Source organism: Cherax quadricarinatus, chromosome 35, assembly GCF_038502225.1.
Source record: "Cherax quadricarinatus isolate ZL_2023a chromosome 35, ASM3850222v1, whole genome shotgun sequence".
NCBI classification, from domain to species: Eukaryota; Metazoa; Arthropoda; class Malacostraca; order Decapoda; family Parastacidae; genus Cherax; species Cherax quadricarinatus.
In genome coordinates, this window is record NC_091326.1 from 28,010,498 (window position 1) to 28,030,517 (window position 20,020).

At 44.6% G+C, this 20,020-nt stretch overlaps 1 protein-coding gene across 2 annotated transcripts in view; it reads right to left on the reverse strand.

The window, feature by feature from the left end:
- Positions 1 to 256: 256 nt before the first annotated feature.
- LOC128703679 (phosphatidylinositol phosphatase PTPRQ) overlaps positions 257 to 20,020 on the reverse strand; it is a 90,232-nt gene continuing 70,468 nt past the window's right edge. The window contains exons 5-6 of one of the 2 annotated variants that reach the window (XM_070091477.1): positions 3,933 to 4,205; positions 257 to 416 (exon numbers count right to left, since the gene is read on the reverse strand). In XM_070091477.1, the coding sequence (XP_069947578.1) occupies positions 397 to 416; positions 3,933 to 4,205 (293 nt within the window). In that variant the 3' untranslated portion in view covers positions 257 to 396. Of the gene's footprint in view, positions 417 to 3,926; positions 4,206 to 20,020 lie in introns of both variants that reach the window. The other variant, XM_070091476.1, reaches the window with a different exon arrangement.

The following is a 20,020-nucleotide window of genomic DNA, read 5'->3' on the forward strand; positions in this document are numbered from 1 at the left end:
TGTAGGCTGTACCTGATGATTTTGTAGGCTGTACCTGATGATTTTGTAGGTTGTCCCTGATGATTTTGTAGGTTGTCCCTGATGATTTTGTAGGCTGTACCTGATGATTTTGTAGGCTGTACCTGATTATTTTGTAGGCTGTACCTGATGATTTTGTAGGCTGTACCTGATGATTTTGTAGGCTGTACCTGATGATTTTCAGTTCCCTAGAGCTTTTTTTTTTTGTTTTTGTACACAGGGTTTTGACAAGGTCAGGTTAAGGATCCCTAGCTTTATTGACAAGATAAGAGCTGTTACATACATCAGCTCATTTGAAAGCATTTTTATTGCTATGGAACATACAAGTAGGAAACAGGATGAGGTTGGAGCCATCTGTGAGCCAGTTCCACTCTATATTCAAGACTTCCTTAACATCTCTGAAGCAACAAAGAAAAAAGAATGATGTTAAGTTTAATATGATTAAATCCTTGAAATATTTTCGTAAAATTTCAGGAAAAGATTGTTATCTCATAAGAAAATAGTATCACGCTGTTACTAAATAGTCCTGACCAGCTAGGATCGAATGTTGCTACTGACCAGCACTGACTTGCTTTATCCTGGCTGTGTGTCTGCACTGACCATCTCTAGTCTGCTTTGTATGTTTATAGTGACAAGTCTTGTCTAACTTGGTCAGTATGTTGGTAGTGACTAGTTCTCACCATCTTGTTCTCTGTTTATGGTAACCTACCACGACCAGCTTGGTTTCTTTGATGGTAGTGGGCTGCCCGACCACCATTATAAACAAGATTCCCTGCAGTAGTTGTTTATAATAATAATAATAATAATAATAATAATAATAATAATAATAATAATAATAATAATAATAATAACAATAATAATAACAATAATAATAATAATAATAATAATAATAATAATATCTTTATTTACTACAAGTACATGTACAAGGTATACTGACCTAGCTGACATCAATGAGATACTACTATGCAGAAAGCCCCTTGTTATGCAGAGCATTTCGGGAAAATTAGGTCAGTTTTTTCCCAGGATGCGACTCACACCAGTCGACTAACAACCAGATACCCATTTTACTGATGAGTGTAAGGAAACACGTCCAATGTTTCCACCCGTTCGCCGGAATCGAACCCGGACCCTCACCGTGTGAAGCGAGAGCTTTTGCCATAGGGTCACGGGACACCGTAGTATCATGTAGACACATTGTCCACACTTTTGTGTCTTGTAGACAAATTGTACTGAAGCAGCTCCTGTAGTAGACAGTTTTCAAAATGTCCGAAAAGCAGAGTCATCAGCAAAGAGCAACTGTGACAAGTCCCAATATGTGTTAGATTCTTTATCTTTTAATCCCACACCTCTTGCCAATACCCGAGTATTTACTTCTCTTACTATTCCGTCTATAAATATATGGAATAACCATGATAACATCACACATCTTTGTCTAAGGCCTACTTTTACTGGAGAATAATCTCCCTTTCTCCTACATACTCTAACCTGAGCCTCACTATCCACGTAAAAATTCTTCATTGCTTTCAGTAGCCTACCTCCTATTCCATACAACTGCAACATCTGTCATATTGTCCCTTATCCACCATGTCATATGCCTTTTCCAAATCCATAAATTCCACAAAACCTTCTTTACCTTTATCTAAATTCTGTTTACCTATATTTTTCACTGTAAACACTTGGTCTACACACCCTACCCTTCCTTAAGCCTCCTTGTTCATCTGCTATCCTGCATTTCGTATTACTCTTAATTATTTCAATAATTACTCAACCATACACTTTACCACGTATACTTAACAGGCTTATTCCCCTATCATTTTTACACTCTCTTTTGTCCCCTTTTCCTTTCTAGAGAGGCGCTATGCATGCTCTCTGCCAATCCCTAGGTACCTTACCTTCTTCCATACATTTCTTAAATAAAATCACTAAACAATCCAAAACTAAATCCCCACCTGCTTTTAATATTTCTGTCTTTATCCCATTAATCCCAGCTGCTTTACCTCATTTCATTCAACCCACTGCCTCACACACTTCCCCCACACACTCACAACTGGCTCTTCCTCACTCCTACAATATGTTATACCTCCCTACCCAGTACACGAAATCACAGCTTCCCTATCCTCATCAATATTTAATAATTCCTCAAAATATTCCCTTCATCTTCCTGATACCTCTAACTCTCCATCTAATAACTCTCCTCTCCTATTTTTGACTTTGAAATCCATTCGTTTCCCAGGCTTACTCAACCTGTTAATCTCACTCCAAAACTTTTTCTTATTCTCAGCAAAATTTGTTGATAACATCTCACCCACTCTCTCATTCGCTCTCTTTTTACATAGTTTCACCACTCTCTTAACCTCTCTTTTTCTTTCCATATATTCCTCCCATTGTGTATCGCTTCTACTTTGTAAAAAACTTTTGTATGCTAAATTTTTCTCTCTTACTGCTCTCTATACCTCGTCATTCCGTCAATCGCTCTTCTTCCCTCCCATACCCTCTTTCCTGTAACCTTAAACTTCTGCTGAACACTCTAACACTACTTTCTTAAATTTGCCCCATGCCTCTTCAACCTATACTCCCACTAACCCATCTTTCTTCCAATAGTTGTTTATATCTTAGCCTAACTGAATCCTCCTGTAGTTTATGAACCTTCACTTCTCTCTTACTTGTTGATTCTGTTTTCTTTGCCTCTCATGTACCTTTTACTCTCGCTGTATCTACAAGTAAAAATGATCTGATATATCTGTGGCCCTTCAATAAACATGTACATCCTGAAGTCTACCCATCAGTCTTTCATCTACTAATACATAGGTCAACAAACTACTGTCATTTCGCCCTATATCATATCTTGTGTACTAATTTATCCTTTTTTTTCTTAAAATATGCGTTACTTATAACCAAACCCTTTTCTATACAAAGTTCAATCAAATGTTCCCCATTATCATTTACACCTAGCACCCCAAACTTACCTACCACACCCTCTCTAAACGTTTCTCTTATTTTAGCATTTTGGTCCCCTAACACAATTACTCTCTTACTAGGTTCAAAAGTTCATAAAAACTCGGTTAACATCTCCCAAAATCTCTCTCTCTCTCATCTACACTCCTCTCTTCTCCAGGTGCATACACACATATTGTAACTCATTTTTCCCATACGACCCTTAATTTAATCCACATAATCATCGAATTTATACATTTATATTCCTCTTCTCCTTCCATAACTGATCCTTCAGCATTATTGCCACACCTTCCTTAGTTCTAATTCTCTCAGATTCTTCTGACTTCATCCCATTTATTTCCCACCACCGAAACTCCCCTACCCTCTTCAGGTTTGTTTTGCTTCGAGTTAGGACATCCATTTTTTTTTTTCGTTCATAAAATTGGCAATCGTCTCTCTCTTATCATCTGCACTACATCCACGATCATTCAAACATCCCAGTTTTAAAAAGTTTTTCTTGCATTTTAGTAAATTATACTGGAGAAAGGGTTATTAGTCCCTTGCTTCCGGCATTTTAGACCCCTCCTACGACACGCTTGGCTTACGGAGGAAAAATTCTTTTCAATTTCCTCATGGAGATGAGAGGAAATAAAAAAAAAAACTGTTTAGAAAAATAGGCAAAAATTAAGGTCGGTGTGCATACATATGCGTGATCATGTATATGTAGTTTGCCTAAGTGTAAGTACAAATTGCAAGAAGTACCTGTTTTCATGAGTGTTTATGAGACAGAAAGAAAAAGACACTAGCATTCTTACCATTGTGTGAAACAATTACAGGTTTCCGTTTCAAACGCATTTGGCAGGACGATAGGACCTACCTGGGCGGTTGCTGTCTACCAACCTATTATCTATAATAAATTTTTATATTACATATTTACAAGTATTTCAATACAACCAACAAACAGTAACACTTACCATTACCTGCGGTATAAATAGTCACTGCATCAGACGGGAGTCCCCAGCCTGCCTCAGTTGCAGCCTCCACTGTGATCTTATACGACTGGTTTTGTTGTACATCGAAGATCACAGCATTATTATACATTCCATCAGTATATAAGGTTATATTTCTAATCTCATTTATAATGTTGACTGAGTAACCTAATATTTGTCCGTTGGCTTCTTCGGGCGGAGACCAAGTGACATAGATGCTGTGTTCAGTTAACTTGATGGTGGTGATTGCCGGAGCTCCAGGTACTGGTGTGAAGATACATGTGTGTTAGAAATAATAATGTGCGTTCTGAAGAGAATGCGTAGTTTGGATATTAGGAGGTGCGGGATTTCTAAAAGTATTATCCAGAGGGCAGAGGAAGTGTCGTAGAGGTAGTTTGGGTATATAGAGAGGATGGAACAAACTAGAATGACTTGGAGAGTATAAATCTGTAGTGGAAGGAAGATGGTGTAGGGGTCGGCCTAGAAAAGGTTGAAGGGAAGGGGTAAAGAAGGTTTTGTGTGCGAGGGGCTTGGACTTCCAGCAAGTGTGCGTGAACGTGTTAGGAGTGAGTGGAGATAAATTATTTTTACGAATTGTCGGGCTGTTGGAGTGCATGTATAGCAACATTTATGAAAGGATTCAGGGAAACCGGTTAGATGGAGGTGGGAAGTACAGTGCGTGTGCTCTGAAGGTGAGGGTGTTGCTATGCTGCAGTTTTTAAGTGTAGTGTAGGCACGCCTCTGGCGAGACTATGATTGAGTGAATGAAAATGAAAGTGTTTCTTCTTTTTTTTTGGTCACCTGCCTTGGTGGGAAACGGCCGATGTGTAAATAAAAAAAATAATAGCAGTTCCAGAAACAATAAAACAATGTATTTGAGTGAAAGGTTTATAATCATTTGTATTCAGAGTGACAGTTTGAGATCATATAAATGTAAGTAATGTCAACCATGAATGTATCTCTTGCTGCTAGTGACGAGATGTTCGTGATGACTGTAGATCCTGATACTTGTGTGGAGGTGTATGTTTGTGATGCCTGTAGATCCTGATACTGGTGTGTAGGTGTATGTTTGTGATGACTGTAGATCCTGATACTGGTGGTATAAACCTTGGTAATAAATACCGACAAGTTGGTTTAGAAAGACACGTAAGCAAGCCCTATAATATATTTATTAGAAAACGTTTCGGTCCTGGGACCTTGATCACTTCTAACATACAGAGGAACGAACGAACGAACGATAGTACAGGTAAGATCCCAAATGGGATGAGCGGGGAAGACGGGACAGACGAAGAATAGTGCTGGAGAGGAGTGTTCTTAGTCGTAGAAATAGAGCCAGGGCTTAACCCAGCAGCGAAGGCGATTGTGGGACAGATATTGAGAAGAGAAATTCAGGCTCTTCTATTGGGACTCCTGTGGGGTGAGCGGGGAGAACGGGACAGGCGAAGATTAGCGCTAGAGAGGAGTGTAGAATTGAGCTATGTCTTAACCCTAAAGCTAAGGCGAAAGTGGGTCAGAGAATGATACCTGTCAGAGAATCCAAGGTTATTTGTAAATAGGGTTAGGAGCAGGATCATACAAGGAGTAGAAAAGGTTGTGTTGGTTTGTGGGTCTGCGAATGTCTTCGTCAAGGAGAGAGGTCCAGTAGTCGTGTCGTGTCTCAAGTTTGCCTATCTGTCTGTCACTGAGCGTCTTCCAGTACAGATTCAGCGCAGGGATGTCTAATTGGGCATGGAGAGACTCGCTTGTGGCAAAGTCCTCCCATCTGACATCAAGCACCCAGCGCAGCGCCTTGTTCTGGACCCGCTGCAGTTTAAGTAAGTTCGTTTTGGCTGCAAGAGAGAGGGGTAGAGGAGAGTAAGTTATCAGAGGACGTATTAGAGATTTGTAGAGATGTAGTTTGGTGCGTTGGGAGGCTTGTTTCAGCTTGTAGAGGCCCGCAAGGGCCTTACTAGCCATTGCATGCCTTGAGTGAATGTGTCCGTGTAAACGAAGAAGGTAGTCAAGATTAACGCCAAGGACAGTGACAGATTGTGTGATGGGGATATAAGTGCGGGTGTCAGCTGTTCTGAGCTCGACAGGTAATGGAGGATCACGTTTCCTGTAGTTAAAATATGTAATGCTGGATTTAGCTGCATTGGTTTTGATCCTCCATTTTTGTTCCCATTTTGTGTTTTGTGTGTGAGTGTATCTATATTGGCATGAGTGATAAGTTGTGTAATGTCGTCTGCATAGGCTAGTGTGATGGAGTTGTGGTATACAGGTGTTGGAATGTCGTTAGTGTAGATGTATGTATGTATAATGTTCGCCAAGACCGTAGTCCTGGCACGGGTCTCAATCTTGCGATTACCCGTCTCTGGCTCCCAAGGGAAAAAGGTTTCTACAATGATGCGACGTATGCTGCTCAAGCACCCTTCTGGTCAGTTCAACTGGTGCATCTCATAAGCGACAACACCATATGTACTTCTAACTATGGACACTAGCGAGGAGGATATGTCGTTATCACAGGTAACAGCTTGACTGGTTCGTTGACTCAGTGGTACACTAGTGTGGCCGCAGTCATCTCTGGGTCCTCTTCGGGAGGAAATATCACTCCTAGTTGCCTGCGGAGTGTCTCAGTACCTTCGCACTCCAGAAGATAGTGTGTTAGGAGCCGCTGGACAACGTGCTGACAGTACTGGCGCATCTCCTCCTCAGCCTTGTCTACCATCATCTTGGCTGTGGGAAAGCCCAAACGAAGCCGATGGATGGCGGTACACTGCGCTCTGGACCAGCTTCTATCATATGGAGGGGGTTCTCCCTGAGCCGCTGCTCGGTACCACTGTTGAGATGGGGTATCACCTAAGACCTCTCCCATAAGTTTCATGGCTCTGGCAGCCACCAGTTGGTCTGTCGTAGGCTGACTGGGACAGTAATCCCAACATGTGGATAGTTTGTTGCTGCCTTGGCTGCATCATCTGCCGCCTCATTTCCCCGGATGCCAGCATCGCTGGGGATCCAGTTCAATGTCGATCTGTTACCCTGAACTTCTAAGGCTGTCATTATGCTCAGGATCGATGTGATGAGGTGAACATTGTCCTGTGGTTGAGGATGGGAGAGGGCATTGATTGCAGAGGTGGAATCAACATGTATGACAGGTCGGAGTCGATGTCGTAGGGCATGTGACAATGCCTGCTGAATCGCCACCAGCTCAGCTTGAAGGATCGTGCAGTGGTCAGGGAGTCGCCAGCCTTGTGTGTGACCATTGTGGTACAGTCCAGCTGCTGCTCTCTTCCTGTCAGGGTCGACAGAATCATCTGTGAAATACACTGCACATGTGCCTCCCTCTGCCAGTGCCATGCTTGTCTCAGCATGATTGCTGAGGGTGTCTTGACTGCAGAGACGCTTAAAGATGGGTAGCTGCATGATGCAAACATTGGCTGGATCTGGGCGCCAGGGAGGTGGTGGATGGTACCTAGCAACAGGAAGGTCACAACTCTTCTCAAGGAGTAGTTGTATAGGCAGCAGCTTCCGCCCAGCAGCACAAAACGAACGAATCCAGGAGTAGTCCGTGAAGAGTGTGGGATCTTGTGTCATGGTTGTCAATATCCGTCTCCTTAGTGGGGTACCTTGCTGCCGGTACAGAATCGTGGCCACTTTGCAGGCATTTATGTATCTTACTCTGTCAGCCAAGGAAGGAAGCCTGGCCTCAGATCTGAGACATACTGTGTTGGTCCAGATGGGGGCCCCAGGCATAGTTCTCATCGCCTGATTTTGTACGACCTCCACCCTTTGCCTGTTCTGCGGGAAGAGATGAGCTAACGCCGGTGCACCGTAGTCAATGAGCGAGCGTATAGCTTGTATATAGTACAAGTGAAGTACATCTTTGCTTGCCCCTGCACTGTGCCTCGTCATGGCTCTCATGGCGTTGAGTCTGACATACTCGGCCTGTTTCTGAAAGGTCAGCTTTTTATCAATGTAGATTCCCAAGTACAGGTAGGAGCCTGTCCACTCAAGTTCTATATCCTGAATACGTAATCTATTCACAGGATCTGGTCCCTTGAACATCATTGCAAGAGATTTCTCGGCCAAGATCTAGTTCCTTGCAAGACTGCGTAATTAGGTCCAAAGCTCTCTGAGCCTGTCGTTCTAAATTGGCTTTCCCATTCACTACGAGTGCAAGATCATCAGCATAGCTGAGGAGCTGTGTACCACTATGAAAGGGAAGTTCCTGCATAAGGATGTTAAGTAGGACTGAGCACACCTCCTTGTGGCGTACCGTTTTCCAGGGTTTTAAAGGAAGAGTAGTGTCCCTGAAAGCTGACACAGGCCTGCCTGCCCCTAAGGTAGGACTATATCCAGGCCAGGAGGCGTCCTTTGATTCCCTTCCGAGCTAGTATTGCCAGAATTGCTGTGGGGCTGGCTAGCTCAAATGCCTTTTCAAGGTCGAGGTAGACGACGATACTAGGTTTTTTGTTACTATCAGCAATCTTGCTTAGTAGAGTGGTTATGCACTCTGCTGTACCCATTCCTTTGGTGAAGCCAAATATGTGATGATGAGAGGGTCCAAGTTTCCATAAGAGGCGGTTTAACACCATCCTCTCAGCAGTCTTGGCTAAGCAGCTGGTCAGCGATATGGGTCTCATACTGCCTGGGTCCTTGGGCTTTGGAATTGGTACGATGGTAGCTTTCTTCCAAGCTGCTGGGAGTGTCCTGGCCCTCCACGACTTGTTAATGACATCTAGTATGGCCTCCCATCCACTCTGCCCAGCCCGTGCAATCATGGAGTACGTAACACCATCGATGCCCGGGGCAGTGTCACCTGTGTTCTTAATGGCACGTCGGAGTTCCAGGTCCGTGAGGTCTTCATCAGTCACATCTCCCGACTCACATGCAGCTTGTATCGATAGCTGGCGCTGTGGCAGAAGATCCCTCTGTATATTCCGGATGTCCTGTGGGAGCTGAGTGGAGGCTCCCCTGGAAGTGAAAAGCTCCATTAGTTTCTCAGCTTCCTGGGATGGGTTCGGGTGTGCTGCTGGGCTCGGCTTGCTCTTGCCAGTTGCTATGTTGAGTTTGCCCCATATCTCAGATAAGGTGGTGTGATGCCCGAATGTTGAGCACCTCTCCAGCCATTTCTCAGTTTTTACTCTGAGAGAGACTCTGCGGGCATGCTGCACAATGGCTCTCAGAGTATTCCTGTTCTCTGCCGTAGGGTTACGCCTGAATAGCTTCCTAAAAGAGTTGATGCGGTGGTTCTGCTCCCGCACCTCGTCGTTGTAAAACCGCCAGTCTCTTTAGTGAGTACGTCCTGCGGACTTCTTTGGAATTGCGCACTCTGCTGCCTGGATGAGAACAGTGATTAGCTCCTGTTCAGCCGTATCACAGTCTTCAGATAGAGAGTATGTGGACCACCAGTCATGAAGATAATGTAAAGTAAAAGGACACAAGTGCAACTAATGTGACATTTATTGTGGCAACGTTTCGCTCTCCAGGAGCTTTATCAAGCCATTACAAACAGTACATGGACACAGAGGGTATATAAAGTCTCAGAGTGAGGTGCAATACTAGTGAGGTAACATTTCGATGTTCACTAGTGGTAGTAGTAGTAGTAGTAGTGGTAGTGACAAAAGTAATACAATATGATAGAGCAATTAATTCGTACAGGCGACCTTCTCAACCGCATCCGTAACCTCTCCATCTGTAACAAGAAACTAAGCAGTTTGGATGTGACTTCCCTCTTCACAAAAGTACCTACCAAAAAAAAAAAAAAAGCCATCAAGGTTCTCCGACGTAAAGTCAATCAGGACCTTAATCTTCCTCTACCTCCCGGAGATTTTGTTGACTTGATTGAACTCTGTGTTAATTTCAACTGTTTTTCTTTCAATAACAAGCTCTACAAACAAACCTACGGCATGGGAATGGGGTCCCCCATAAGTGCCGTCCTAGCCAACTTATACATGGAACACCTAGAGTCCGAACACTTCGCCAACATCATCCCTTCAAGCGTCACTTGGTTACGTTACGTGGACGATGTCCTCGTAATAACTCCAAAACGTTTTGATGTACGGGATCTTCAGGCAAGGCTCAACGCAGTTGAACCGGCGATCCAGTTTACACTAGAAGAAGAGTCCAATGACAAGCTACCTTTCCTCGACGTCCTCATTCACAAAGTAGACAACAACCTAAGATTTCAAGTTTATCGGAAACCCACCAATAAAAATGATCTCACACACTTCTATTCCAGTCAAGATACCAAGACCAAAAGAGGCATCATCATCGGGTTTTCCTAAGAGCATACCGAATTTGTAGTCCTGAGTTTCTTGACGAGGAATGTACATATATTCACCAAACATTCACTGAGTTACATTTTCCTTCTTTTTTCATCAAAGATTGCAAGAAAAGAGCTCTTCAGATCATTAATTCTCCACGCATCAACACCACTCCCAACAAAGTTATAATTCTTCCCAACAGCCAGGTTGCACTGAACGTCTCAAAAGTACTTTCACAAGCTAACACCAGAGTCGCCATCGCTTCTAGCACTTCAATAAAGAATCTAACCAGGACACAATCCAAGCACCACGAACCAGTCAATGCAGGAGTTTACACTATACCCTGTGGAGGCTGTGACAAGATTTACGTAGGTGAAACAGCAAGAAACCTCGACACCCGCCTCAATGAACACATTTACGCATGTAGGAACGATAACTTGAACAACGCCTGTGTACAACACCGAAATTCCACCAATCATCTCATGAAATTCAGAGACGCCCAATTAGTGATCAAAGAAACTAATTTCCGCAGACGCAAGTGCCTCGAATCAGCACTGATCGCTGTTTCGAATACAATTAAACAAAACAACGGCAGCTTCACCATCTCCGAAGTCTTAGCAAGAATCCTCCTGAAAACAGTAAACCCTGCTATCACATAGTCTCTCCTGTTATACTACACAAAGCACATTACAGAGAGTGAACACTGAAACAAGCTGCTTCTTTCCAGTCTATATTTGTCCAACCTATTTTTATGTTACCCAAGTAATAGCTTTTATATCCTTTTACTCTTGTACGAATTAATTGCTCTACCATATTGTATTACTTTTGTCACTACCACTACTACTACTACTACTACTACTACCACTAGTGAACATCGAAATGTTACCTCACTAGTACTGCACCTCAATCTGAGACTTTATATACCCTCTGTGTCCATGTATTGTTTGTAATGGCTTGATAAAGCTCCTGGAGAACGAAACGTTGCCACAATAAATGTCACATTAGTTGCACTTGTGTCCTTTTACTTTACATATTGTCGGTAATTCTACCAACTTTATTACATGACGATAATCATGGAACACCTTCCAGTTGGCCCTCTTTACGTCCCATCTAGGAGGCAGCACAACTGTGGGAGACCTGTTGATGTTGAAGGTGGTGATCACTGCAAAGTGGTCACTGACAAGGTGAGGATGAGTTTCCCATGTGGCCCCTGCTGCGAGTTGTCTTGGCCCGAAGGTAAGGTCGAGGCAGCCACCCAACAGGTGTGTGGGGTCTCGATTGTTTAGCAACTTTACCTCTGGAATATCGTGTAGGAGCATTGCTATGTGTCTGCCAGTAGCATTGATTGCTGAGTGAGAGTGTAGCATTGGGTGATGTGCATTGAAATCTCCACCCACAATAATACACTCAGTGCGTGCTAGTGCGAGGAGCTCTGCAATGTCGAGGGTGTGTCTTGGGTTCTTGTAGATGTTATAGATGGTAATGGGCGCCCCAGGTATGTGCACAAGGTATGGCCTGTACCTCGACATCCTCCCCACAGTCCACAGGGTTGGCTATAACCTCGTGATGTATTGTATTGGATACAAATGCAGCTGTGCCTCTGCAGTGAACGCCCGGGTCCATGTGCCGAAAATTCCCAGCAAAACCGGGTAGTCTTGGGCAAGATGATGTCAACCCGATCCCGAATTACTGCCTCCAGCAAGAGGTGCTGTTTGTCCCTCAGGCCCTGAATGTTCCATTGTAGGACCTTGAGGGTGTGATTTGGTACCGAGGTTATTCCATCACTGGTTTCGCTATGTTGATAAAATCTTTGCTATGTGGCCTCATGACTCTAGTCTCTTCCAACCTTTTCTTGAAGCTCTTAATAATCTTACCACTTCCATTAAGTTTAAAGCTGAATGGGAATCTAACTCCTTGCTTCCTTTCCTTGATGTCCATGTCCACCTCTCAGATACAGGTTTTTCCTTTTCCGTTTACCGCAAACTTATGCACAGTGGCACGTACATTCACTACTTTTCCTATCATGCATCCCCTGCCAAGAAAAGTGTTCTGATGTCCCTCTTTCTCCGTGCCCTCCGCATCTGTGATCCTCAGTTCCTTCCAGCAGAAATTTCCACTCTTCATAATTCGTTTTCCCATCTTGGCTACCCTTCCCATTTCATAGACTCTGCCCTCTCACGTGCTAAACGTAATTTCTTCTCTCCCAAACTCCTGGGAACTCTTCTGTCCTCTGCCTTCCCTACATTTCCGGTCTTTCTAATCTCAACAATTCTCTCCGTTCCTTAGACATCAAGAATACTTTCCGCCAGACTAACACTCTTCGCACTAATCTCGTTAATACCTCTCCTCCCTCTACAGATGTTCCTGGTGTCTACTCTATTTCTTGTTCCTCCTGTCCTCTTCAATACTTAGGAGAAACTGGCCGATCTCTTTCTGAAAGACTTAGGGAGCACAAAAATAGTGTTAGGCTTGCCGACACTAACAATGCTCTTTTCTGTCACGTCAGAGATCACAGCCATCCTATTGACTGGTCTTCTGCTAAAACTGTCTTCCCTACTTCCAATTTTAACAGTCGCCGTCTGGTTGAATCCTCCCTAATACACAACTTTCCTTGTATGAATCTTAGTCGTGGCTTCGTCTCTGTAGATGCCTTCCTCTCCCACTACATTGTAAAATGCTCCACACTTCAGAACACCCGTGATTCCTCCTTTTCCTTCTTCTCCCTCTTCCCCTTTCCTCTTTCCTTTTTCTCTTATGAATTGTCTTTCTTTTTCTGCCTTGTGTTCCTGTTCCTTCATTATTTATTTTATTATTCCCTCCCCCCACCTCTGTGTTCTTGCTCTCCCTCTGTGGGCACCTAGCTCCCTTGCAGTGCTCCCCTTTCTTAGTATTTGACTGGCTCCTTCTTTCTTCCCCACCACTACTTCCTCCACCTCCACCACTACTTTTACCACTACTACTGCTACTACTACTACTACTGCTGCTACTACTACTACTACAACAACTACTACTACTACTACTACTACTACTACTACTACTACTACTACTACTACTACTACTACTCCTACTACTACTACTACTACTGCTACTACTGCTGCTGCTGCTGCTGCTACTACTACTACTACTACTACTGCTACTACTGCTGCTGCTGCTGCTACTACTACTACTACCACTTACTGCCTATATATACCCATCCTGCTCTACTTCTCGTTAGTGTGATTTTGTAAATGGTCCAAGTCGGACCGAGACGTCGTAAGCTCCTCTCTTCTATGTGCGGGTTATTTGTGTATGGATATAAATGTTGAATTAGACACATGCGCAACTCTTGGGTATCTTTACTGAGGAAACGTTTCGCCACACAGTGGCTTCATCAGTCCATACGAAGGAGAAACTTGAAGAACAGGAGGAGAATGAGGCAATCAGTCCCTCAGCCTTGAGTCGATGTGGTCAGTCCATCAATCTTGATGGACTGACCACATCGACTCAAGGCTGAGGGACTGATTACCTCCTTCTCCTCCTGTTCTTCAAGTTTCTCCTTCGTATGGACTAATGAAGCCACTGTGTGGCGAAATGTTTCCTCAATAAAGATACCCAAGAGTTGCGCATGTGTGTAATTCAACAACATGTCAGTTCTCTGAACCATTCATCTACAATAAATATAAATGCTCTGGAAAACGTACAGAGGAGGATGACAAAGTTGATCCCATGTATCAGAAATTTTCCCTATGAGAATAGACTGAGGACCCTGAATCTGCACTCTCTCGAAAGGCGCAGAATTAGGGGGGATATGATCGAGGTGTATAAATGGAAAATAGGAATAAATAAAGGGGATGTAAGAAGCGTGCTGAAAATTTCCAGCCAAGACAGGACTCACAACAATGGTTTCAAGTTGGAAAAATTCAGATTCAAGAAGGATATAGGAAAGCACTGGTTTGGTAATAGAGTTGTGGATGAGTGGAACAAACTCCCGAGCACAGTTATAGAAGCTAAAACATTGTGTAGTTTTAAAAATAGGTTAGATAAATACATGAGTGGGTGTGAGTTGGACCTGACTAGCTTGCGCTACTAGGTCTGGTGCTGTGCTCCTTCCTTAAGTGGAATTGACCTGACTAGGTGGGTCATTTGGCTAATCCGGGGGGGGGACATGGACCTGCTCCACATGGGTCAGTAGGCCTGCTGCAGTGTTCCTTCTTTCTTATGTTGAATATGGGTTAAATATGATACAAGGTAGTCCAGGGGGTGGGGGGTGGGGGGGGGGGTAAAGGTCTGGCAGATCACTGCGCTAAAGGGATTAAGGTGCCTCAAGGGAAACCGTCATCCTATATTTCAAGTGCGTCGCATTCAACATGAATGGCTTGAGGACAGCTAGCAAGCAGTTGGAATTTGAAGAGTTCTTACGAAGTTGTAATTCAGATTTAGTTTTTGTGCAGGAGCACAACTATAGAATTGTGAGTGAGTTGCATAATTCAGGGTATGAGGTGTTTGGTGCATGTTCTTCCCGTTTAAAAGGAAGAGTTGCGATCCTCCTTAAAGGTTTCCAGTCCGTTCATAGTTTTGCGGCGGGAAGCTGAGAGCGATGGCCGTGTTATACTGGTAGACGGATGGTGGGGTAGGGTATGGGTGGGATTCATAGGGGTATACGGCCTGGCTGAATGGGATGTCCGAGTGAAGACGGGTTTTTTTTCCAGTCCATCTCCAGTCCTTCCCCGAGATAACAATCTTGGGGGAGGATTGGAATTGTGTTATGCATAGAAAGGATGTCGAGCAGAGAGGCAGTGGTTTTTATTCTGAGTGTCTCGGGGATCTGTTGCGCGGAGTCGGGGTAGTTGACGTGAGTCAATATGTTGTTAGTGGGGTGGTGCATACTTTTGTGAGGGACGGGTACGCCGCAAGGCTTAATAGGATATATGTGTCCAGACGTGTGGTTATACGTTTGGATTAAATCCCGTGATAGTGGTGCCATCAGTGGATGTGTGTTTGTAGGTGCTACAAACCCGTTTCCTGGAGGGGGAGGAAGAGATGGATCTGTTTTTATGTTCTTTGGTCTGTCTGTCAGAAGTTGGGGCAGGTTTAGGTTTGAGTGGATTCTGTCTGGAGGAGGTGGAGTTGGACCTGGATGAAGTTTTGGTTGTGGTGGAGGAGTGGGCGAAGGTGGATGCAGAGGAAGTGGAAGCTTTGGTAGGGGATGAGGAAGAGGAAGCTATGGTAAGGGAAGTGGAAGCTTTGGATGGGGATGAGGATGTGGTGCCATCAGTGGATGTGTGTTTGTAGGTGCTACGGACCCGTTTCCTGGAGGGGGAGGAAGAGATGGATCTGTTTTTATGTTCTTTGGTCTGTCTGTCAGAAGTTGGGGCAGGTTTAGGTTTGAGTGGATTCTGTCTGGAGGAGGTGGAGTTGGACCTGGATGAAGTTTTGGTTGTGGTGGAGGAGTGGGCGAAGGTGGATGCAGAGGAAGTGGAAGCTTTGGTAGGGGATGAGGAAGAGGAAGCTATGGTAAGGGATGAGGAAGTGGAAGCTTTGGATGGGAATGAGGAAGTGGGTAAGGATGTGGGGGAGAGGTGGTCGTAGCAGCAGCAGTAGGGGTGTTGGTGGGAGGTGTAGAAGTAGTGAAGAGGGGTAGGGGAGGAGGAGAGCTGGTGGGAGTAGGAAGTGGGTGGGTGGGAGAGAGGGAGGAGGGAGAGGTTGTAGGAGGCTTAGAAGAGAAGCAGGAAGGAGGGATAATTAAAGAGGGAAGATTGTTAGCAGACAAGATTAGGTTAAGGACATGTGAGTAGTCTGATTGGTAAGCTTGAGAGATTACCATCGCAGAGTGGGCAGCAGTGGCGAGTTGACAGTTACTTTTGTAGTCTAGTGTGGGTGTAGGTGTAAAAGGAGAAGTGCTTGTAGTCTGTGTATTGGTGTTTGATGTGTGTAGAGTAGAAGAGGTAGACCAAGTGCGTGGGGAGGCCCAGGAATTGGGGGTAGGGGAGGGAGGTATGGAAGGGGAGGGAGGTGCAGGGAAGGGGTTGGGGAGGGAGGGAGGTTGGTTTGCTCTGAGGGAGGAGAGAATGTGCTTTCTAGAAGGGCAGGAATTTGCAACTGCTGTGTGTGACCCGCCGCAGTTAGAACATTTAAGGGGGAGGTTGCAAGCATTCCAGAAGTGGCCAGTTGCTGAACATCTTGAGCAGACTTGTGTAGATGTGCATGTGTTTTTGTCATGGCCGAATTTGTAGCATTTAAGACATTGTGTGATTGGGTGGAAGTTCGGAGTGAAGAAAGTGTTTGGAGGAATGCGGATGGTCTTGGCAAAGATTCCTTGACTGAAGAGTGTAGAGGCGTCAGCAGGAGTTGAACAGTGTATTTTGAGAATGATAGAGTTTTCGGGTCTGTAAATATCGTCAACAGAGACTTTGTTCTTAGTACTGATATCTTTTATTAAGTCTTCTTTGTCTGTGTCATAGGCTGTCAGGAGAGAGTAGTCTATGTGTTTAGTAATGACTGTGCTTTTGGCACGGTGCTCAGGAGTCCAAATAATGGTGAAGCCTGCGTTGAGAAGTTTTGGTCTGGTATCGGTTGAGGTGTACGTTTCGTAGGAATGTTTGTCAAGAAGGAGTTTGAAGCCTGAGTTGGTTTTGAAGACTTTAAGTTGAGGTTCACCAGTGATCTGATATAATAAATTTTCAGGACAGACAGTGGCATCAGGATTAGAGAATTTGAGGCTTAGCGAGAAGGAATTGGATTGAGAAGAAACAGAGGCAGGTGTGGGCGGTTGGGGGAGAGTGGAAGGGGGGTGGGAGGTGGAAGGCAACGAAGGCATCGTCTAATTGCGAAAAGATGAAATTGGCGGTGACAATCGGCCAAAAAGTTAGAGTACTCAGCTAGGCAAGTACGTGTAAGTAGACACACGTACTTGCCTGGCGCAGGACACTGGAGGTGAACTGTAGCTTGATGGAGCACTGTATATCCTGAGTGGCGGCGAGACTGGCTCTATGGCGTGCAGTCAACAGGCGAAGAGAATTCAGGCAGCAACAGGCTTCCTGCCCTTGGGTAGGCAGCCACCTACACACCAATCCTGATGGTTGAGAGGAAGACGAAGGTCCAGCAAGCACTACTCTAAGCGAAGTCTCTCCCAACACGGGGTAATTCGAGAGAGGCGAGATCGTCGATGTGTGAGTGATGTGTTAGCTAAGCACACTTCACCACTCGAGCTAAGTCACAAACGAGGAATGCAGCACCTCGACATTAACTTTGCTATGACGAAACCATTAAACCATGTTTAAGGTGATTCAATTCAACGTACGTTCTTACTTTACAATTAGACACCTACTGGCCGAGCTCCATGAAGCAGAGAGGCCAGATATTGTTTTGCTAAACAGTACCTGCCTCTAAGCCCCTCAACGTATCCGCCATTATGGTTATACTGCACTACAGTCCCCCTATGATCCCCACGATGGGGTTGCCATCCTTGTCAACTCCAACATAAAACACGAATTTCTCCCAATCCCTTTTATACAACAACACTGTCTTGCAGTCAGAATACACACCCACCTTGGCCCCTTTATCTTTTTCACCACCTATGCTCGCCCAAACACTATTCTCAACATACATGACCTTTCCTTAGTCTTCAACTACACCAACACACCAACATACCTACTAGCTGATATGAATGCCAAACACACCGCCTTTCATCACACCAGTAACAACCAACTTGGTCACGAATTACTCAACTTCACAAACCACAAACACCTAATTCACCTTGGCCCAGACTTCAACACCTTCTGCAATCACACTGGCCAAGGCAAACCCGACATCATTCTGGCAAACCGAGCCAGCTCTCTCTTTCAACACTACATATCACCTGGTCCTATTACAGGCTCTGATCACATTCTCGTCATCTTACACATCTCCTCCAACCCTATCCTCATCCCGGCCACACCTTCCTTCTCCTACAAGAACGCTGACTTGGATGCCTTCAAACAGCACATAGATAATACTAACCTCACATATGACTACAACAACAAACCCATCTCTGACATTGACACTCAACTTGCTCTCATCCAAGACGCCATTACACAAGCAGCCAACACCGCAATACCAAAGAAAACCCACACCACTCGTTATTCCTTTAAGCCCTCAATCAGAACAAGAAGACTAATTATCTGTTACCACAACCGCTTTCTCTACAACACACACAGATTTAATCAAGTCCGATTAGATCTCACTTACCTCAGAAACAACATTCTACACAGTCTAGACCAAGACCACAACAATCACTGGTCACAGCTCATACTACAAGCGGACAAACAGCGTATCAAAAACACCAAAGCCTTCCGGAACTTTATCAAAAAAGTCAGAGGCACCACTCCCACCAACAAATTCAAACACATCACCCACAACAACACACACATCTCAGACCCGCAGGCTGCTACTAACATCTTCAAACACATCTGGGAGAACATCTTCCACCCTCACCCACCCCACCCTAACGCTATCCAACACATTCAGAACATAGAAAACTGGAACACTACACACACATACGAAACAACACCAGACAGCCACATCCATCTGGACTTTCTTACTTCCTCCCAAGAACTTGACACTCCTTTCACCAACACAGACGTTAAAACTCTCCTCAGACTCCGTCCTCCCAAGGCCCCTGGTGCCTCTGGCCTAAACCATATTATCCTGAAACACCTTCCTGACTCTATCATTACTGCCTACACAAACCTCCTCAATGCCTCCCTTGCCTCTGGATACTTCCCTTCCCTCTTTAAAGCTGCTACTGCTATCCTCCTTCCTAAACCCAATAAAGACAACTCTGACCCTAGAAACTATCGCCCTATCAGCCTCCTCGAAACTTTAGGAAAACTCTTTGAAAAACTCATCAATCATCACCTTCGCAGATACCTGGAACACAATTCTCTACTTTCTGATGGCCAGTTTGGCTTCAGAACACACAGATCCACACAGGATGCCATTAACATCATTTTCAACTACATCCACATAAACACAAAACAAAGAAACAGGACAGCCCTGGTTGCAAAAGACGTTGAAAAAGCTTTTGACACTGTCTGGCACGGAGGACTCAAGTACAAACTCTGCACTAACTTTAACCTGCCTGTCACTACCCGTAAACTCCTCTGCAACTTCCTAGACGGCCGTACCATGAGAATAAAATTCCAAGGCTGTTACTCTGACTACTTCACACTAAATGCCGGAGTACCCCAGGGATCTGTACTCTCCCCTACCCTCTACATTTTATACACTAACGACATTCCAACACCTGTATACCACAACTCCATCACACTAGCCTATGAAGACGACGTTACACAACTTACCACTCATGCCAATATAGATACACTCACACACAAAACACAAATTGAGGTCGACAGGATAGCAATCTGGGAACAAAAATGGAGGATCAAAACCAATGCAGCTAAATCCAGCATTACGTATTTTAACTACAGGAAACGTGATCCTCCATTACCTGTCGAGCTCAGAACAGCTGACACCCGCACTTACATCCCCATCACACAATCTGTCACTGTCCTTGGCGTTAATCTTGACTACCTTCTTCGTTTACACGGACATATTCACTCAAGGCATGCAATGGCTAGTAAGGCCCTTGCGGGCCTCTACAAGCTGAAACATGCCTCTCAACGCACCAAACTACACCTCTACAAATCCCTAATACGTCCTCTGATAACTTACTCTCCTCTAGCCCTCTCTCTTGCAGCAAAAACAAACTTACTTAAACTGCAGCGGGTCCAGAACAAGGCGCTGCGCTGGGTGCTTGATGTCAAATGGGAGGACTTCGCCACAAGCGAGTCTCTCCATGCCCAATTAGACATCCCT